Source organism: Nothoprocta perdicaria, unplaced genomic scaffold (genome assembly GCF_003342845.1).
Source record: "Nothoprocta perdicaria isolate Ctin4 unplaced genomic scaffold, notPer1 scaffold_52, whole genome shotgun sequence".
NCBI classification, from domain to species: domain Eukaryota; kingdom Metazoa; phylum Chordata; class Aves; order Tinamiformes; family Tinamidae; genus Nothoprocta; species Nothoprocta perdicaria.
In genome coordinates this window covers 2531034-2554318 of record NW_020455777.1, presented here as the reverse complement: position 1 = coordinate 2554318, position 23285 = coordinate 2531034, and the positions used below count along the sequence as shown (strand labels likewise).

Sequence of the window (23285 nt, the reverse complement as noted above, 5' to 3'; positions counted from 1 at the left end):
CTGCATATCAGAAAAAAAATAAATACACCTTGCACCCAAAACCGATAATGCAGTGTCACTTTTTGCAGACTGCAGTTGTTCACCCTTCCTTTTCCCTGGCTTTTACGACGTGCCTGAAATTACATATCACAACATATACCTTTGCTTTTGGCTACAGTAAGGAAGTATTCAGATTTAAAGCACGGCTATAGTTATTTGCACCGTCTTGATTCTTGGCTTTGGAGAAAACAGGCAAATTGGCACTATCATTCCAGGCTCTGCCAAAAAAATTCATTATGCTTCCTGAGCTTGATTAAATATCAGTAGTGCTCAAATTTATCCAGAAGCACTTCTTAACTCTTCAGTCTAATGTCTCCTTGACTACAAATACAGKAATACAATCAACACACTTCAGGCAGTAATAGTAATTACTTTACAATTAACATTGCTATTGTTAATATTATTTTGCTACTTAGGAATCCCAGTCCTTTTCAGATATACTACTGGTCAGCATAGACCTAACTGCTGTTAAACATTTTGCAGGAATCAGGTAACAAAATTTGCAATCACATTTAAAGGAAAAAAAAAATGTAAGCTAGGTAGCTTATAAAAGCTGTCTCAAGCATGGRGAGCAATTTGGAAAGAAATATCACAATCAAAACGGAGGCTAGTTCAGGAGTAATAGAATGGAGTTTGAGGCAGGGGAACAGGGACAGACCATGACAGTCCTCAAAGGAAGAAGGTAATTTTTAAAATGTGATTGATGCCACAGAAATAACAGTGATGTTGGGGAAAGCACATTACTCGACAAGCAAGAGAAAAGGATACCTTAATGATCACTGTACAAGACTGTATTAGCTCAAATAACTGTTTCAGTTCAGTTGAATGAGTAGTAAAGATAATATCTTTGAGATGTCGTGTAGAACAAATCTACAAGATGTCAGCCTAACTTGCATAAGAGTATCTAAGAAGTCTGAACCAAAACCAAATCCCTGATCGCATACCTGAGTGACAGGACACTAACATTATCCAGAGAGATCAAAAAAGGAAGTTGAAAGAGGACAATTAAGAACAACTAGTTGCCACTCAAAGTAAATTATGCTGATCTGTGACCTCCACCCCCTCTTTTCTCATGCAGGGAAAGAACAGTCAATGCTGACGTGTAAAATTATCACTGCTGGGCATCCGACCCCATGGTTTATCGATAGGCTTAAGCCAATGCAGCTGTGGCTTGTGGTCTAAGCAGCCATCCTTCTGCTGTCCTCTCCACCCTTATTTTCCCAGGCTCTCCCTTATTTCTTCTCTAGCATTTCGGCAGCTATCAGATGAGCTGGATCAGATAATTGATTCAACTGAGGACTAATCACTTGTTTTTTAGGCTGATTTTTTTGTCAGATCATTTCATGGATCTGACTTAACTCTGTACCACAAGATCTCTAGAGCTGATAGGGCAGAAGTGTTGGGAATATAAGGCCAAAGGTGTGGGAGATGAGGTGAAGAAGAGCTGGGGACCCTATTAAGAGGCTGGCGTAAAATAATAAAGGAACTTATAAAAAGTTAACTCTTTCTTAGAGGGTTTTCCATCTTATCTCCATTTTTCTCTCACAAACTGCAACTCTCTGTACTCCTCTGGAATAGCAGTGATCGAAGACCATCAGCTTMAAAAACAAAAAACACATAATCCCTCTGTTAATCCATACATTTCATTCCTGGACTGTGTGGATAGTTTGGCCTTCTACCATTATCATTCTAATTTATTATTTATTGTAAAGCTGAAAAATGGACTGTAAGACTGGAAAGTCTTCAGCTAGTTCAAACACCCAATCCACACACTGTTTTAAGAATGAGATTTCCTGAAAGAGTGTATACGTGTGGATTCTAAAAGAAAATAGWTTCTGGTGCTATCGGAGTCTAAAAGGTATTTCCCCGGGGCAATTTTATGTAGGACACCAGGGGCCTTTCATTGTCTGTGTGTGTGCAGGGAGAGGGAGACGTGAAATTCAGGATGAATCATTTACAAAGAGTTTTCATATCTTTAACATGACATTGCAGAAGGGAAGGTTTGACAACATATTTCCCGCGTATTTAAATTATTGATAGTGAGGAGTAAAGAAGATAGAGGCAGACTCTTCTCAGAGGTACCCAGTGAAAGGGCAAGTGGCCACAGGCACAAACTGAAATGGAGGAAATGCCATTTAAATACAAGAAAAGCCATTTTTCCTGTGAAGCTGACCAGAGTTCTTAGGGACTCTCTGTCCAAAGAGATACTTAAAAACCCAACTGGACAACATCCTGAGCAACCTGCTCTAGGTGCCTCTGCTTTGAACAGACATGTTGCACTACACAACCTGCAGAAGTCTTTGTACTTKTAGGAATGAGAAAATCATCAACAATCAGGTTAAAATATCTCCCCACCTAAGCAATACAGMATAACTGGCATATTCAATGCAAGTATTCTTTAACATCATGATGATATTAAAAGACACTTTTTAGAGTCTAACCAATGAGGAACTAAAACATGAATAAATAAATGTTATGATGTCAGAGCTATTTCAGGCCCAGATTACACCTTGTAATGGATAAATTACTCTTTAGCAGGCTAAAGCCTTCATTTTCACTCTCTCTTCAATTCCCAAGTTATCCAGGCATTTTTTGATACTCTATCCATCTGAAATGATTTTCCCAACATCACACAAAAGGTTTGTAATACAGCAGGGCTTTGAAATTATTTCCTAACCTAAGGATATTGCTATCCTTAATTATTAGTACATCTTTTTTTCCTCTACACTTTCTCCTCCATTAATAATTTTATGGCACCTTATATCTTTGCTAAGTAGTTTTCAAAACAGAAGAAGTTATGCACTGCTACCAAAATCTACTTACATTCTGAGATCCATAATTCTCAGAGTACTGTCTTTGGCATGGATTAATAAACGTCTTCCATTTGGGTGTACCTCCAAATGATTTATTGGAGTTCCTTTAATGTCATTTTCTTTTATTTCCTAAAAAAATATAAGGCAATAAAATAATAAATTCTATTCCAAGGTATCATTAGTTTAAGGAAAAAAAAAAAAAAGAAAGGAAAACAGTAAAAAAAAGAAAACACAGTACAAATTTAAATTTTTGTTTTAAAACTCATGCTTGAATCCTTTCATTCATTGTAGTCTTGCATTATTTTTTCCCTCTTTCCTCGCTGTTTAAGAAACAGTTTGTTTCTAGAATAAGGCACTATATCCTAAGCAATCAAATTTCACAACCACAAGACAGATTGTATTATGTCTATGAACTTCTGAAACATCCTTTATGATAGAAAGGCTGATTGAACATTCAAGAATAAACCTAACACATTGTCATCTGCTAATATTATATTATTAAAGTTTGAGCATTTTTTTGTGTTTTCTATACATGAAAATGACAAGAAAATCCAGAAATCCTACCTCTGTGAACACCTTTCAAGAATACATAGAATAAAGAATAACATACAAAAATAACTGAATGTGAATTAAGTGTATTGTTGCAAATGAGGTCACTTAAAAATTACAAAGCTAATTCAAGGAATGCGTATACCTTATTAATGCTCCAGTGTTGGAACAGATGTGGAGAACTTCCTTTGACGAAAGTATCCCAAACTACAACCAATCCCGAACTATCTCCTGAGAACATGTGGAGCCCTGGAAAATAACAACTTCATACAACCAAAAGAATGCCAAACAAAAGAGCAAACAAAGGACAGGGATGCATGAACAAGAAACAACTTCTATTACACTGCAAACAGGCAAACATAATTTTTTTCCTCCCTTCCTATGATATATTCAGTGTAAATACGTTTTGTTCATGCAGCACGACAAAAGCTGATACCGTGAATGTGGATTTAGCTGGTAATAAGTCAAATACTAGGATGCAGAATATTTTATTAAATTTCTTCACTTTTTCTCATCTTCTGGGAGCCATGAAAAATAGGAATGTTTACCTCAGTTTTATATTATATTCTAGTGCTTATGTATGCATTGAATACACTCACTGAGAGCATCTTGAACAAGAACAAATACTCTTTTCCACATATATCCCACATTCTAAACATCTAAAAAGTGTTATATTACACAGAAATATTTATCCCTTTATAAAAAGTACCACACTCCTCTTCCTAGTATTTTCTCCCATTTATCCAAATTTGCCTTTTTGCACAGCTTATTTCTACAATAACTGCTAGGCTTTCCACCTGCACCCTGATGCATTTTTGTTCCCTGAACAGTAGCTTCTAGGCTTTATTTTCTGCTTATTTTTGCTATAACATGTCCAAAACATTAGCTACTAATAAAAACTGTTTACAGGGCCAATGGAACCTAAAATACTGTCAAAACTTGCCCAGACATCACTGCTCAATAACTATGCTTTTTCTTTGCTTGTCATTTTTATTTCAGAATATTCTTAATTTATATCAGGGTTTATACGTCCCTTTGTGTTTGCTTAAAGAGTAGTCCCAAATAAGGCAGTGAACTAATCCATTCATTGCAAACACAGATAAAGCTATTCTATTTTTTTCTAGTATTTTATGCCACCTCTATGAAATAAAGCTACCTAGTAACGCTTAAGTTACTTTCCAACAGAAATGAGAAAAAAGCAATAAAGAAGTAACACTGAGAAAATACCTTCTGCATCAAAACAGAGTGTGTTGATGAAGGTTTTGTGTCCATCCAGCTCCTGTAGCAGTTGCCCATGGATGTCTTTCACTTTTGCATTCCAAACTCTAATCACAGAGTCGTAACATCCTGTCACAACCAAAGAGTTTGCCGTTGGGTGGTACTTGGCAGTATAAACAAACGAAGGATGAGGGAAAACTCTTACAGCAGATGCAGCCTGGGTTTCAATTTTCCACATTCTAAAAGGAAAGGAATTTGGAATAGTTACTGTATAACGCAATCACAGCCCCAGYAACACATAAGTAATGCCTAAATGCAAATGCTAGAGGCTAACATATAGAGACAAATGCATGGAAACACTCAGTGGCAACTACCAAATCCTACCATTATTTTTACAATCTATCTTTTAATATGGCATTTTCTAACAAGAATTGCGATATTGCCTAAAAAAATCCCTAAGGGATATTTAAAATCACTAAATATATATAAAAACTGAGAGGATCTCAAAGAACAGTTACCCACCAAAAACTGATTATGATCTCCAGGATATTTTCTTCAGTTCTGAATTTGTTTATCTATTTCCTATGAATTTCCTATCATTCACACCCATAGCCATAAGCTAATATTTTTCTTAGGAAGTATTATTTTCTTTGATCCTATGCATTTTATCATGGAGCCCTCCCACCAGAAGAGTTCATAAAGAATGGTGCCCAGATCATGGAAAGTGGGTGGACAGCACACACCTACCCTAGGGAAGGTAACTCTCACTGCTGTCCTTCTAAGCTTTGCTTTTGGTGACAGTGGAAGAATTTTAAGTCTAACTGGAGGTGGATTAAAACACAAAAGTGTTCATTACAAAATTACCGTAAACACAGTCTCTAAAAAGATAGTGATTAAATTGCAACTTCATACACAAAAGTCACAGACAGTCTACCAGTCTTTTAAATTGTTTTTTCTCTGACCATAAAAAAGTTTATCATTGCTTAAAGTGTCAGTTTAGAGGTTACCAAATTAAATGGTAAACAGAAAATGGGGGACAAGTTTGGATTTGGGATCAGAAGAGGCTCCAAGGTAACACTGTCCATGTATGTCCATGTCCATAGAAAGGACTCGCAAAACTTGGCAAATCTCCCTTGCCTCCCAGTCGCCTCAGAATTCCAGGGCAGAGACGACAGGAAAGAAACAGACGTGGCTTTAGAAGATTGGGCTGCCTTTGGCACCAGCCCTCCAGTTCTGCCATGCTTCTGCGCCAAAACAACAGCGAGTAGGATAGAAATATCTTGCCTGAACTTCTTTTTTAAAGAAAGCCTTTCAGACTAAGCACAAGAAATACAGGAACCAACAAATCACACTGGGACGATGCCTAGCGCGCTGAAAGGCCGGCAGGCCAGTAAAGCTGCAGCTTGCTCCCACAAACTGTGAGGAACATTCAGGCTGCCTCTCCTTCTCTCTCTCTCTGCATGTATATATACRCTATATATGTGTATGTGCGTGTCTCTATGTATATGTGTGTATATATATATATTTATGACAGATTTGAATTGGTATTATTTCCAGTATCAACARTTCTTGTTTAGTCAGCATCTACAGCAAAACTAATATTAAAAACATATATAAACACTCAAAATACTCCTTTTTATTATCACATGCAAGCAGTAATCAGTGGGAAAAACAAAAATAAAAACAAAACAGTTCCACACATAGAATGTATCATTTAACAACTCCTCTGGCATTTTAATTATGCAATTGCCTGTAGCATTACAAGTTGCATAACAGAAGCAACAGAGATAGGATCTGAAGACCTCAAAAAAAAAAAAAAAAACCCTATGAAAAGCTATCAAGTGTTCTTAATGAAATTGTGTGATGCTATAACCATATTTTTCTTTTTTTTTTTTCCCTCTATACTTTGGAGTATTTTCTTTTAAACCTCAAACAAACTAGATTTTCAACATTAACAGTGCATTAAAGTACACTTCTTGATTATACAGAAAAAATGATAAACATTTACTCTCAAAACTAACACCATAACGTTAATTTAACTTGAATTACTTAGCTGTATATTCCAATATCCAATAAGCTACATACACACATATAATGCATCCAATTTAAACATATTATAGGAATCTTTGTTTATAATATTCTTTCTCATGTTTAAATTTGTAAACCAATAGTGCATTCATAATACAATAATTTCTTCAATCATACATGTTTCAAGAAATCAGCAGGATAAAGTGATTAATTTTGGTGCTGTTCTGTGCCATCAAATTAGATCCTACAGTTACTAGAAAAACTTCACTCTCAAACATATATACACTAAAGATTAGTATAGTAAATATAGCACAACTGCTGTAAAAGTCACACGGCAAGAATTTTTAATTAAAAGCTCCCAGCACAGTAGTAGTAGTAGTCACTTCCAGGAACACACCACAGAGTGATTTTATGTGTGTGTGTGTGTGTGTGTGTGTGTGTGTGTGTGTGTGTGTGTGTGTGTGAGATTATGACACTATTTTCCAGAACATTTCAGTCATACTGACCTGACAGTGCAATCAGAAGATGCAGTAAGAAGGTATTGATTATCTTTTGACCAACAAAGATCATACACTATGTTAAGATGACCATAAAATTCTCTCAGGTATTGTCCAGAAGGAATTTCATACACTAGTGAAAATTTAAACAAATAAACAATTATTTACCATCAGTAAACATAAGTCAACTACTTTCCTCCAACTTTTTCCTCCAACTCCTCATTTTCAGACATCAAGTACTTGCTAGATATGCATGCAGAGCAAGCACATACTTCCACCTAGTGGTACCAGCTTGTCACTAACATATTAACCCTTAAGAAATTGGCTCAACCTGGTTTAAATCAGATTACAGAGGTTTTTCRACTGCTACCTGAACAGTCTTAGAAAAATATTAACATGGAGACCATTTTCTGTTGCTGTRTAGTAAAGCAACATAAATATACAGCACCTTGCATTTAAACATTTATTCTCATGCAATCAAAATATTGTTCTCTATAATAAAACTCAGAACTCTTATGTTGGGTCCCATACTATGTAGTTCAGGTATCTGTTGGAAGCAGTCCCAGTTTAAATAACATGGAATAACCACAGTTCCATATAAACTGTCCGGGACATGGGAAAKGGCAGCCTCCAGGACTCTCTCTGGAGATGTCAGTATGCCCAGGTATCCTGGCTTCAAATAGGCACATTCAAAATAAGACATCTAAAAAACTTTACATAAATCTCATGCAGGTGGAGCATGTTACTGAAGAAATATGGCCCTTAAAACCTCATTATCAGCAAATATGATTTTTTTTTTTTTTTGTGCACAATCTGACTTTCTATTTCCATGAGAACTCTGTGGAGAAGGGATAGGATTTCTGTGTCCTTAAACTATGTGTATATTTAAATTGTGTGTATATTATCATCCACAAAAGCCAATTGTTCAAACAAGAACATTTTTCTGAAGAATGTTTAATGCATAGAGAAAAATATTAAATGAAATTACAAAATGTCTAAACTATTTTTTAAAAATACCATTTTCCCTTTAATTCCAACGTACATGAGTTACTGGGGGCAGAGGGAAGGAGAATGTGTCTAACTCACAAATGATGGGATAGCCGTTCCTTCCTGCACATGCTGCTGCCAGTGTTCTCCCATCAGGAGCAAAACGAATACAGAAACAGCCCATATCTCCTCCTCGCAGGGAAAACAGGTGCTTGTTTGGTATGCGACAAACCTAGTTTTGCAGGTAAGAATGGTGACTTCAGTCAGTTCTGAACACTAATTATCCAATGATTAAACCACATTTGCAGCTCTTGGCATGCATAGGTTTTAGAGAGCTACTAATATCCTAAGCAAATTTAAAGCAAAAAATCCATCCAGTCATCCATGCAGACAGTTGTGTAATAGAACATAGGTCCCATTTAGTTTGCATTAATTTCTGTCCTATTAGATTTTATTTCTAACAAATAATAATTTCTAAAAATCTAAAACCAAAGTGATTTCCTTAATTTTAAGAGATTTTTAAAAACAACTATGCTCATTTAAACTGTAAAGCTAGATCATAAGTCTAAGTATTCTAAGCCAAACAAATTCAAAGCTTCTTATTGAACTGTAAAATCAGAAAAGTAACTACATGCAGACAACATATTCTTTTATTAGATCACCTTTGGCATTTTTCATCTAAATTTCAATTCCTTTTTTTTCACCCTCACAAATAACTGGACATGAAACATTTTCACTGTTTTTTTCCCTAAAAGAATACAAAGTTCGAAGGGAAATTAAATTATCCAATGCAATTATTTTATTATTTAATCTAAATTTCATAAGAATTACATTATTAAGTAAATAGCAAGCCTTCAAAATGTACAAGTAGATCTATGTAAATCCATTTAGTTGGAAACTACATATACAATTAAGCACCATAGTGCACCTCTAAAAGCACCTCTAAAGCACCTAGTGCATCTCTAAACACCTCTAAAATAAAACATTTTAACATTGAATCAATTTCAGCTTAGAACAGACTTCTTTTACTTAAAAGTCACTTAGCTATAAATCATATATAAAATCACTTTAAAATAAATTCATATATTAATTCATAATTCTGTACAGAATCTTGGGAAAATAACACGTCTTGGGAAAATAACATGTCATCTACCTATCTGTATCTATCTATGAATAGCGAGACAGCAGAGTCTCAATATACAGTGATTCTTTAAACAACAATTTATCCTTTAGAGCAACATAAAACAGTTGCTATAATGTGTATAAAGGAAATAATTTTGAGTTATTATTCATTTTTGAACAGAAATATATGCTTTAATGTTCCTTGGAAGCAAAACATATGCAACATCACGCTAACCTTACCGAAACTTGTTCACACGACAGCACCCAACAAGACGTATCATCACTGCTACCCAGTTCTCCAGTGTGTGCATGGGTTAGTGTGAGAATAAACGTGCTACCAAATTTTATTTTTACAATGGCAAGTCAACATTCTTATAATCTTGCCTCACAAAATTTACATCAGAAACAGAAATTTACAAACATTATAGATCTTTGTTACTTAAAAAAAAGTTACTAAAAAATAAAAAATAAAAAAAGCAAAAGCAAAATGCTTTACCTGTCCAGGCAATCTTGTCCACTTAAATTGCTCTTTCTTCTCCTCGGGAAGAGGTTCACTTATTTTTTTAGATCCCTCATTCTGTAGCTCACAGAATGTGGCACTACCCTGCTCCTGCTGAACAGCCATCATAGAACGGGAAGAAGGATTAACCTTCAGGTGAATAAGAGGAAACATTAGGAAAAAAATACTTTTTAAAATGAACACTGTGGTGTTTGAAAAAAAATTAAAAGGGCTTTGCATATAAAATGAAACACATTTCCTTTTTTTTCCAACTGAAAAACAGATTGGAAAAAAGCTTTACATATGCATTTAATGTAACCAACAAGTCAGAAAGTAAACCCAAAGTTGTCTCAATCAGATCATATTAAAGCTTTTTTCAAATAATTAATACTTTTCTATTTCCTGTAACTATCTTTCTTTGTAACAATTAGTAATGCTTTAGCACCTGGCAAAGATATGGACAAAGGTACTTGGGCATGTAAACGGTTTCAGTGACATTATTTTTTTTGCATTCAAATCAAAGACTCTGCTTAAGTAGTGAAATGCATTCAGGATACCTGAAGACATTACTAGCTTTGTGTATTCAACAAACTATGTGCCACTGTTGTCAAAACAGAACAGGATTGATAACATTTTTCATTTATTTGTTGGTGAAGCATATATGCTTTCCAATATCCTGGAAAGTTTGCTTACTAAATATCAGCAGAGATTTAAGGAAAGCTTTAACACGTAGAAACAGAATGTTCTCAAATAACACAGYAGCAGCCTGGCTGTCAGGCAGAAAGGCCACTGAGCACTGGCAGCTCACTTTCACATAAAGTCTTTTTGGAAAAATCAGGCAGAATTAACCATTCTGATTGTTTTATTTCAGGCTGACACTATCTAGGTGTACACTGTAGGGTTAATTACTCCAAGTTTCACTAACAAGTGATGCCTACTACCCAAGCAGAAAGCAATTCAGCTGCCCACACATAAGTATCTGCTTTCATATAAGGTACTCTSACATACCAACCCATGCAGGAGATAGGGAAGACTTTGGCCCTTCAGGAAAAGCGGCAGGGGACAGGAYCTGTAAAAAGCTAGTTACATACTAGCTATCCCATATCCCCTACATTTATGTACAGCTGTTGTATACATACATATACACATATAGACATACACAGGGGCTAGAATTATCAGCATTACAGAAGAATCACATTTATACATACTTAACTTACATGCTTTGGCAGTTTTATGCYTCTTATGGTTACATATAAAGTTGATGGGTAGCGATTTCTAGGGCATTTTGCCCACCACTCATAAACCTCAACAACATTTGAATGTGAACTGGTCCTTGGAGGCCTCGGAGGTGGGTAATACAACTGCAGACGCAGTTTTCCATCAACGTTGAGAACTCCATTTGCACCTACCAACTGAAAGGACCATTAAAAGAGAGAGAAAAAAAGATGCTTTGACACAAAACTAATAAAAGTCATTTATTATTACTAAATCAAACAACTGCAGTCTAAATTCTAACATACACTTCCCACTGGGGCAATATACTATTCCTAAAAGTGGTAATGAAGTAGGTGTGCACTAAATATCCATTCTCATGAATAAGCCACTAAGATGAAAGCTCAGAACACAGCCTATTTTTGAAACACACTTCATATCCACCAATTCAATGTATATATATATTTTTTATTTAATCAATACCTCCTGGAATCACCAAAATCTTAGGGGACTGCCAATCCCATGAAGATGATCTTCCAAACCTGCCTCCACCTCCACATTATTTTGAATGCTGCAACAAAGGTCCCTGAACCAAAGGCTTTGTTTCAGACAGAGCAAAGCAGCAGCCTTTCTAACCTGACAGGAAATAGAGTTCTATTCAACTAATGGAATTAGAAGAATGAATTGCTATTATGTTTTTAAAACTAAGTTATGGATTAGAAGAAGATATACATTAGTGCTTATGCTCCCTCATTCTATTCTATAAGTATTCCCTCATACCTATTGACATTAACAACAACCACTGTTTATTTGCATGACATAGGCAAAAAGATAACACAAAAACTGATGCAATAGCAATGAACAAGAAGCCATTATTTTATTTGTATTTGTGAATTGGAAAAATCATTCCAGTGTTCAGGTGTAGGCTGTGTTGAACATCCAGATGTACAATTCCCATCAATACACACCCAGAGTGGGGATTCCCATTCCCTGACTCAGGCAGATTCATCCTGACTGGAAACGAGGAGCGACTCTGCCTGTGAGGTTCTGCAGGTCCCTCTCCTTCCCAAAAGCTCAGGGCCAGCCTCTTTGGTACATTTCCTGATTTGGACTGGTCAGTGCTTGTCAAGTTCTGCTCTCCAGAAGGGCAGGTAAAAACAACCCACCCCCGGGCAAGCTAAAGCAAGTAATACCTCATCAGCTCCCAAAGGCAAATCATCTGGCACATCCAAGCCTCTCTAAAAGGGGGAAAAGGTTCACGATACAGGCTAAGCTGCCTGTATCACACTGTTGGATCATTTCAAACTCTGCAACTGCAAATGACAAGCCTTTTCTAATTAGGCCTGGGAGTCTTTTCAAAGACTAGTTAACTAAAAGTGGTGCTAAAATACCAAATAGCTGAGGTACAGATATCAGCAAATTTGTCCTTTCCTTTGAAGAGACAGTCTCAGGAACACACGAAGAAAAACTTCATGATATTTAATATATCAACTGATTAYATTTATCAATGTATCTGCTAATTTTCTAATGAGTTCTACACTCACCGAACCAAAAATATCTTACACTTCTAATGTTTCTTTGAAAAACATACATTCTTTCCTGTCAAACTTACTTTCTATACCATTGAACTTTATGGAGGAAGGGTAGGAGCAGGAGAGAACAAACAGTCAAACAGCTTCTATAGAAAATCAAAATTTCTAAATATATATGTATAATATATATAAATACAAATACAATTTACAGAATTGTTTGTAATTTTTGTTTCTTTAACATTCACAGTACCTTTAGAAACGCCCAACAGATTTTTCGGAAACCACATTCCTGAATTCGTACTTCAGAGTTGGCTCTTACTTCATTCATACTTAGAAAATCAAGAATCTGCAAGCATTAGTGAAAATATAAACATATTTCTAATATATAGCTTCATGATAATAAAAAATACTACTTAAATTCTCTAGATTTGATTCACTAAGTTAAGCAGATTGCAGTTCTAGGTAATTACAAAAGCAACAGTTATTCCACTAAAGGACAGAACTAGAAATAACATTGCATTCATTTGATGGCTGCTTATAATCTATTAAAAACATAATGCAATTCTTTAAAAAATCATGTTTGCCATTTTATCATTAAAAATGGGAAAAAGTTGATAGAATATCATTCTAATCATCATTCACTGATTTCATATGCAAATTTCATAAATCCTTTACAGTTCACCAAAAACAACTATATATTTACTTAACTAAGTAAAGAGTTACTTTTCCTTCAAGCTCATAAATTATGAACATGTTTTTTTGATTTTTTCACATCTGTAACAGGACTCTTCTGATATTTAGCCATTCCTGATAGTTTATATGGTATATAAAAATTTGGAATCATTACATATCCAAATCTGCATTTTAAAAACCACGCCAAGTGAAATAACAGGCTTTCAGTGCAGTCACACTTTTGGTCCCAACATTAGTATTATTTCCAGGAAGATTCTTCTACACAACCATAATTACTTTTGTGCTAAGCAACCAGGGACTAATATGAATTCTATAAATGTATTCATTTAAGAGTATCAAGGAATGTAAAAAAACATCTGGCAATACTGTATATGCGATCTATTTGAAAGATAACTAACATAGAATGAAAACCTATTTACTGTACTCTGCTTCCATCTTTAACACTAGAGAAATTCTCTTGTATACATTCTTTATAAATACTGCAATACTCAAAGCTCAAAAGTGTGTTGAAAACCTTACATTTTCTCCCATAAGCACAAATTTAATCGGAGCTGAAGTAATAATTATTGTGCAAAGAATAGGAGAGGAAAAGCAGAAGTCTCTAATGTTAATGGAAAGCAGTACACAAGTTTGCTCATCGGTACAAGAGCAAAGAGGTGTCGCTACAGGCAAGCTCYATCTTTGAGCTGCTGATATTTTTTGTATTTTTTGTATTTCAAAAACTTGAAATAGGTTACGTTTTAACCTTTCTGTGTGCTGCTGTTGCTCTGGCATAATATTAGCAGCATTTCTGAGAAGTTTCTCAACTGAATCAATTAGAATGGTCCATCTTCCTTTCTATCACCAAAACAATTCATAGTAATTTTCTCAGCTCATAAATAATGGTTATTAGTATTATCTAACACCTGCTATTTCCACACAGGGCTTTATTTTAAGGCTATGTTGTTAATCCTATATAACTGAAAAAGAAAATGCAGTCACTTAAGCATATTCTGTTGAAGAAGCATAGCCAGAAAATCATAACATGCAAAAACCTGATGTAAAATATTTAATSCTTACCTCAAAGAACAGGATTACCCTAGGGCTTTCTTCAGTATTTTGAATAAAGTAACTAAAACACTCATTAAATATGACTTGCTCCTCCCACTCCGGAAGCGTTGATCTAAACTGTTTGAAATCATATGGCTGTGTCATAATAGGAAGAATGTGCTCAATTCCCTCTTGCTCGTAGTAAGATGAAACTTTCCTCTCACTGTTTGAAAATTTCCAAACGGTTACATTTGTTACAATGCCTTAAAACAAAAGAAAAACCTCAAACAAAACAGTAGTGCAGTTACTGAAAACAAACAAACAAGCAAATTCATTCACTTCATATTACACAAAATATAAGGCAATTGACCATGCATGTAGAAAAAAGAAAGGCTTAAGTACAAAATCCTTGTCCTTAGGACAAGTCTGTACTAATCCTACAGACAGACAGAACAAAGGAAGGGGCAAACACTATGCTACTTTGCCACATGAATTTTGCTTATTTATTCTCATCTTGACTCCTAAATATTTTGAGATTTGGGTTTTTTTTCTGTCTAGAAATAAGATAGAACCAATCAGACTGTAAAAATGTCAACCTTGAGAGCAATTTTGCAACAAAGAGTCTTTATAATGGCCAAGAAGAAAAGACTATCACTCTAGTTTTCTCTTAGATATGCATCGAGAGGTGTAAAACCTAGCAAATGACCTTGCAAACTTAAAATTTAGCACTATTTTTATTTTTATATTTCATTTTCTAGGCACGAATCAACGTATTCTAAGAAACACTCACAACAAAACCAGTTTATTAAAAAAACTCACCTATGATTCTTCTTGCAATACAAGCCAGTTCTCTGGTCAACAATATGAATTTTAACCATAGGATGAGATACGAGGAGATCTGTTTTAAGTCGATCAGTTCGATGGATATAAACGCCCAAAACACGATCATCATCGAAACTAGATTTAGACTGATTTGAAATTTCTGAACTGCTCGTTTCCTCTACATTTTCTGCAGCAACTTCTGTGTTTTCTTCTAGAATAAGGAACAAAGTAAACCTCGAGGCTACTATGTTCTGTTGCTGACAGTTAAAAAGCATTCTTTCAGCAATCCAACAGTTAAAAAAAAATAGTATTTCATGTCTTCATTAATAGGTTAAAATAAAATCAACAAATTTGCAGCATTTTATACACGGATAAATTTATATGGGTATCCATTCATTCACACAATGTATTTCTACTGAGTTCTGTTTTTGGTTTTTTTTTAATTTAAAATTCAAGCTCTTTCCCTTGACTGATATAGGATATTCTCAAGTGTGATGAATTAAAAGCCAGCTAGTTCAATATCTTTCTACAGACAGTAGCCTATAACAGTTTCCTAAGGAGAATGTAAGAAACAAGGTATGCATCAACTCATATTTTTCCTAGTGTATCTTCCCTGAACCTACACCAAACATTGCTTAAAGAACTTCCTGAAGTTCCTTCCTAACTTCCTTTATTCAGGATCATATTCAGGATTCAGGTAGCAATTCAGGATTGCTACCACTATCCAAATTGTAATAAATAGACATATCCTTCATTACTTTGTGAACCCATTACTTTTCTGAACCCATTTATTTTGGCTTTCACAGCATTTGGAGGAAATGAACTACAAAATTTGACTATGTGTTGCAGGAAAAATATTTTTTATGTTTGAATTGAGCACCAAGTTAAAACAGTGCATTTTAAAACTAAAAATGCAGAAATAATAAAAGCACTATCAGAATAGACATCTAAGTACTATTCTGTAAAGCTAGAATTTATTAGCATAATATATATTATGCCACTCCCGAKTTTAGACTATTTCTCAAGGTCAAAATGAATTCTCATGATTGACAAGTATATCATGAAAAGAAAATCCAATTGACTTCCTTAGAAATTAACCTCAAGACAAAAATTTTGTGCTTTTGGGAAGCACAAAAATACAATCAAGTAAACAAAACATAAATAATTTCAAGAGTAGCCTCAGTTATTTCTGTTTTATTACTATATTAAAACATCTTGGAAATGAAAAGAAGGACAAAAGTCCTGCATAGTAAAACACACCATTCTAACATTTTGATGGCGAACCTTTTATAGCTTTCCTTTTAACTTTCTTTGCTTTCGTTTTTTGTTTTTCCAAGCCTGCCTCCAGTTTCTGCTCTTCTGATGTAAACTGTCTTTCCAGGGACTGATTTTCATTATCATCTGCTGCRGGGTATTGCTGCAGCTCCGAGAGGGACATCGCACTGCAATGTAAGAGATGACTATCAGCGGTTATGTTCTACTACAAATATGGATACAATTACTCATTACCATTACTAATCCAGGTGAAACTTCCTCTTTACATCTCCAGCTCAGCACCTGGGAATCTTCAAAGTGCAACCCCTCACTTCTCATTTCTTTCCCCACCTTGTTTCCCATTAATTGTCAGACAGTTCTAGAACCATTCTTGCAGCCAACTGTATTTTGCTGAACTTGGGCCATCACTCATCAACAGTAAAACATGCATAAAATTATTTTAAATTAGTCAAGAGATGATTCCACAGAAAATAAATGTCAAATAGTAATGGAGGATATATATTTAAGTTTAAAATAATCTTTAAAGTTAAATATGAACCTCAGCTGCATTCTGAACTGATATTAGGTAGTATTTTTTCCACAGTAAAATCATCCAGTTATTTTATCACTTAGAAAATATATACAATTTACTAGAGAACTTTTGCCCATCTTAATATAATATTAAACACTTTAAGCTTTTTAAGCTAAAGACTTWAACTCATGTTGATTACTGTTTATCACTGTACCTTGTTTCAGCTTCACATAAAACTGGCGTTTCTTTTTTCTTTTTCTTCTTTTTGCCCACTTCATCATCCAATACAACTTCATGGCTTTGAACAGTGGAGGTAAATTCAGACATCTGTTCTTTAAGTTTCATTCTTATTTTCTTTTTAATTGCATTTGCCTCATCCTCAGCTACATGCATCTGATAGGCTTGAATTAGCTCTTCTTCCTCCTGTAATTCACTTACATTTCTCCCTTCAGTCGAGGTATTTTTAATCTTTCTATCACCTTCTTGATGAGGTACACCTGTTTGTGATTTACTTTTCGTTTTTTTCTTTGGAAAATCATTAGTGTTTTTTTCAAAACTCTCCAAATTAACTTCATATAAATTTTCCTCCTCATTAAATTGTTCTTGTAACAGTGATTTCTTTTTCTTCTTGATAAACTTCGTCTGCTTGTTCTCTTCTGCACTAACAACATCATTGTTTATTTTCTCTGCAACTGAGGCTTTCTCTCTCAGTCTATTTTTTGTAAATCGGGAACTCTTTYCTTCGGGATTATATGTGTTGTTTATAATTACTTCATCATTCCCACTTCCTTCAGCTAGATCAACATTACTTCTAAAGGTGTCAAGCTATAAATAAGAATAGAAAACATACTTGATACTAAAAAATACATTTTAAGGATAATTATAGTACTGTAAATGCCATTTCTTTAAACCTTACATGAAGTAAAACAAAATCAAACATTAATTATGTTAACCCATCCTGACTATTGCTTTGCTGTGTAAAAAAAAAAAAAAAATGTGTGTGTGTGTATATATATATATATATATATTTACATCCAATAAGAACACAAATCTACTTCATAAAGATATGCCAATGTTTCACACTACGGAAGACTTCAAAATAACATAAGGTACCAAAATAAATATTTACATCCATTTAAAATGCAAGTTAGAGGCTGACTCCAGGTTAAGTTATTTGGACTCTACTGAAAGTGGGCTGCCAAAGTTTGACACTGAAATCTATCTGAAAACTGTTAAAATAAAAAAAAAAAAAATTCTTTAAAGTCATTTTCTTAAAAAAAAATGCTGAAAAATACATTTTTCTTAGTAGACTGACAAAAGTATTCAATTGTAAGCCAAAGCCAATCTATTTAAAAAAAAAAAAAGATAATTCTTCTGAGTCAGTACATTTGTCTTCAGCCCATTTTTTGTGTTTTTTTAAGAAAACAAATTGTAAATTTTCCTCCTTCTTTACAGGTTTGTTTCTCCAATTACTCCAATGTCAAAACAACACAAAAACACAAAAGCTAAGACTGGATTCTAGAAAGAGCTTGACACATAGATCTCTGCTTCACAGCTTAGGTCACCTAGGTTTACTTACTCTGTTGTCTTAAACTCTCTGGAGTGCTGAGATGAAGGGCCATAATAGAAAGGCTTTAAAACATTAACAATTAAAAAACAAAACAAAACTATGTTTTTATTCTGAGTGTATCTGCATTCARTCTTTTTCTTGGCAAGATCTTTTTCCTCCCTCAATCAACATGTCTTCCCAATCTACCTGAGATACTTCTTCCATTTCAAGAGATGTGTTAAAAAAGCAAAGAAGCAGACTCCTCTCATACTTTCATTTCATTCTCCCACAAACACTGCACAAGGAGATCATCATAGGCATTTTTTGAATAAACAGCATATACAGAAAGTAAAAACTATGTTTCTAGATTAATTCTAATATGTAAGAATCATTTCTTCAAAGAAAGTTCTTTTGCAAAGTCTTGCTCAAAATATTTACTGACACACTAGCATATCTACAAACACATTCGTCCACAAATACCCAACATGAATAACAGCAGCCTATACTTAGTTACAATATATTTATTTTTAGAAAAAAAAAATCCTTATAATGAAATAAAACACTATCACAAAATGCAGCAAATAAAATTTGTTCAATTTCCATAATTATTCAATGAACGTCAGTCCATGGAAAAATATACACTATAAAATAGACCTGAGAAACCTCTATGGTCTCAAAGTTCAGCAAGGATTTCTTACACCTAAAGCAGAAGCTAAAGGCCAGAATTAGCCTGAATAAAAAAATACAAAACGCCCATGTTTTCTCAAAGAAAATTTGCAAGAATTTTCAAGTCACGACATAGACTCTTGTTATYGGTACCCCCATCACACTCAAAACTCCACTGTCGTTTAAGACCTTATGAAGAAAGGGAAACAGTGGATTCAGTGAGGTAGGAAGAAAAAAGTTTCAAATGGATAAACCCATGGGTAAAGTCCTGTCTCAAAAACTAAACCTTTGTTATCAGCATACGCCCGTTCAATTGTGTAAGCTGGCCAGGCCGCAATCTGGGAACAACTTTCTTGCCTTTTTACTTGGTAGAGACCATCACTGACATTTTCTTGCTTCAAAATAAATAAAATCTCTTTTCTAATATGAAATTTATACAGAAATAAGCTAACTCATTTTAACACTGACTTTAGAGATGTTAATTTGAGGCTAATCTAATAAGAGGATGTACAGGTGTGAAAAAAAATAAATACATTGTTGTCTTTAGAAGAGATATTGACAATTTCCCTGTCTGACCGCATGCCACTGCTTGGGTTTTGTCTGCTCTTTTGACACTGCTTGTCAAAAGGAAAAGCTCCTTTCAGCCATGCTGAGYCCACAAAGCCACTGCACCTCTGACTATTGAATGACAAACCAGGTCCTTTACCTGCAACAACTGCTGGCTATCACCATCTCTGCTCTCTATAACCCCTTCATCCTTAGCTGTGGTGACTTGACGCTCCTGCTGCCGCACTGGTATCAGCTGCAGCCTTTCCCAGCTGGAGCAAGGTCACCTCCTTTCTCTCCAGGCTAGGACGCAGGGAGCGCAGCCCCATTACTCCCACTCTCGTAGTTTAGAATCAGAGTGAGCTCCTGCACTTCCAGAATCAGGTTTGAAGTTGCTGATGGACCATGAYGGGGAACACTTGTTAATTTAAGCAAGGCTAGACGTGTGCATGGGACATGAGGACAACCATTACCGAGAGATTTCAGGTATTTTCAAGGTGTGTGAAACACTACAGAGTCTGAACTATATGAATCAACTGAACTATATGATCAAACCAAAACAGAATCAGCAAGACACCATCATCTCCTCCCACACGCAACGTTTAGTTACGACTAAGAAATGCTTAAGCACTTTCTTACATCCTCGCTTAAACTTTTTCTGAAATTCCTACTGGAATGTAAACACCCACATAGAAAGTATCAACCGTACGTATGACAATTTTGCCAGACTTTAATTAAATGTTCCAAATGGGAAGCATCAGGTTTCAATGCAGACAATTTCTAAGTTCTTGAGGTTTTAATGTTTTAATTGTAATAAATCTACAGCTACAACAAAACCGGAATAAAAGTTAGGCCTCCATACTGACTAATGCAAATTCCAGAACAATTCTTCATGTGTGTGCTCATCATTCACTTTTGATTCCGTTCACCACGACTTCAAATGAAAGTCTCTTCTGGAAAGCCAGTTTTAAAACCAAAGTAATGTTCAGATCTGAGTGATATGCAGTTGGATATGAACATGCAATTATATGTTCAAAGACATTTACATCATACTTAAAAAAAATAGATTAAAAATGCATGTTTCAACAAAGAAATAAATCTAACTATGGAGGAATTTATCCCTGTACTTACATATATGCCAGCAAAGCAATAACAACAACAACAAGAAAACCTTTGACTTTTTTTATGCTGTATTTTGGACATTATGTATTTTGGACATTATGTTGCATACTGAAAGACATACAAAATTAAAAGAAAAGATATTGAGGCAAATATCAACTTAGAATTCTCTAGCTCAAGTTAATATCAGGTACAACACTAAGAAGTATTTTGCAACTATGCAAATGCAGCTGTATGTAATAAAATGTTAATTTCTGATGTTATAGAAAATGTAACTCTGGGTCTTAAGCAAACATTAGATAATAAAATGTATATTCTCTTCCAATATCATGTATAGATGTAACAAAGAAAAGATTGAAAATATAAATATTAACAGGAGGAAAATAAAAAAGTCCATTTGTCAAGTAATCTTTTTTAATCTCAAATATTATGAATCACCATTAGAGATCTTACTAAACAGTTATTCTTGTGCTCAAGAGAAAGATGAACCATACTGTAGGACACATTTGGGGCTCTTTTAATCTGAGACAAAGCACAAACAGAAATCTAATGATATAAAGTCAGATTCATATAATCATGTCTAACCGGCAAGTTAATACACTGCAGACCAAATMTTTGGAACAACTCTTCAGAGAGGGGTATTGCCTAAGTACACATTTAACCACAATGGGACCAACAAAAATTAACACGTGTATAATAATGCTGAGATCAAAATAAATAATAAAAAAGCATATAGCTCCAGATGTTGTTTAATAAGGTTTGTAAATTCTTGTTCTTATCCCAGTAACTTTAAGAGATGTACCGAAGCTCATGGTTACAGACTTAATATGCACAAACCTGCATGCGCCGTTTACTCTTTACTAACATTATACTCTGAATAACTCTGGCATACCTCCGAAATACCAGGATGTCTTTCTATTGAACAAAAAATAAAAAAATAAAAATAAAAACCACACTGACAATAAATGATGTGCATATGAATACTTTATATTTTATTTTTGTAAATGTTTACAAAAATATTTTTCCTGAATATTGCCAAACATTTCCAAAAATGTTCCCAAACAAAATTTAGATGTGTCCAAACTCACCACAATGTCCTCTTGAGAGTTAAACTTCTTTTTCTTTGATTTCTTTTTCTCCGTTAGGCCAGCATGGCTTCTGAAAATTTCCTCAAAGCGAACTTTGGTTTTTGCCTTTGCCTCACTTTCAACTGTAAAAAGAAGCTAGACTGTGATTGACTGCTGAATAATTACGACAGTTAAACCAGTGCCTAACCATGCTTTAAAACTGAAATATACCACAATTACTTTATTAGGAAAAAAATACTAAGAAATTCATTTTGAACTCCGTCAAGAATTTTCCGTGGCAGTGTAAGCAAGCTTCAGGAGAATAACTCAGGCACAACACTGGGCAAAGCCAGCACGCAAACAGCGCTGCTGGAGGTGAGGGCTCCAGGCTGGCAAGGGCAGCGCGGGGCTCYTGGCAGGGCTGCAAGGCAGAGGAGAGGGGCAGCGGCCGCTCCCGGAGACAGGGCAGGAACGGGCAGGGGCGCCCACAGACTCGGCCTTAGCCGGAGCTCAGGCAAGGGGATCGTGAGGCTGCCATGAGCACGGGGCCAATGCTTCAAGTGGGAAGCACTCCGGCTCCTCCCGGAGCCAAAGAAAGGAAAAATGTAACTTTGTGTATTGCTAAAAATGGCTCCTGAATCTTCAGCTATTACATGTCTACTATTGGAAGCAAAATTCCTCCTCCTCCCCATGCTCTCCCAAAGAAATTAAACACACCTTAAAAATTAGCTTATAATACTGTCTCAAAACTAAGCCAATGTAATATTACAAACTTATAGTCAGAAGTAATTCCTATCACTTGCATCTAGTCCTGATTATAAAATACATATTAGAAATCAACACAAATAATCTTACCTGCTGGCATTTTCAGTTCTGAATTAATAGTAGTTCAACACACTACCCGCTTCTTCCTCTGAATTCATCATCCTATTTAAAGCAATTAACACCTTTAATCAACAAACTGGTCCACAGACTTGATACTGTAAATTGAAGATCTTACCTCACTCATTCTTGATAATAAATTAGCATGCCTTAAATCAGGCATACAGTACAGTCTAAAAATAAGTATTTTCYTAATATGAGAAACAATACAAAACAGCATTGTGAAGCATGTACTTATATTGTGCATATTAAACTAACAAACAAAAAACAACTGGCAAACTAATTTTGCAGATATTATTGCTTACAAATACATTTGCAAAGGCTTTGTTCATCTCATCTCTACCAGTATTCTCTGTAAAATGCACTGATTTACAAAATTCACCATCGAGTTCGACACTATATATTTACCTGTCTTGATTCAGCAGGAGAATTTATCTATCAAGTCCTATCATAGAACTGATATTTCCAGCATATTTCCAAGCTGGAATTACATCACTTTTGACACTGGGCATTAAGGCAACTAGAATTTGTRTAAATATAGTCCATTAATCAACACGGGTAAGAACTAGCGTGTCTGATCTGTATAATCTCATCCTAAAATAGGAGAGATTTAATCTTACAAGTTCAGCA

General features: G+C 34.8%; 1 protein-coding gene across 1 annotated transcript in view; it reads right to left on the bottom strand.

The window, feature by feature from the left end:
• AHI1 (Abelson helper integration site 1) overlaps nt 1-22746 on the bottom strand; it is a 79360-nt gene extending 56614 nt beyond the window's left edge. Inside the window, exons 1-14 of the mRNA XM_026048222.1 lie at nt 22629-22746; nt 21795-21916; nt 17041-17651; nt 16325-16482; nt 15038-15251; nt 14249-14441; nt 12747-12842; nt 10970-11164; nt 9750-9902; nt 8231-8363; nt 7154-7277; nt 4629-4858; nt 3547-3650; nt 2863-2981 (exon numbers count right to left, since the gene is read on the bottom strand). Coding sequence (XP_025904007.1) covers nt 2863-2981; nt 3547-3650; nt 4629-4858; nt 7154-7277; nt 8231-8363; nt 9750-9902; nt 10970-11164; nt 12747-12842; nt 14249-14441; nt 15038-15251; nt 16325-16482; nt 17041-17651; nt 21795-21916; nt 22629-22638 — 2462 coding nt within the window. The 5' untranslated portion in view covers nt 22639-22746. The remainder of the gene's footprint in view (nt 1-2862; nt 2982-3546; nt 3651-4628; nt 4859-7153; nt 7278-8230; nt 8364-9749; nt 9903-10969; nt 11165-12746; nt 12843-14248; nt 14442-15037; nt 15252-16324; nt 16483-17040; nt 17652-21794; nt 21917-22628) is intronic.
• Between the last annotated feature and the right edge of the window lie 539 nt (nt 22747-23285).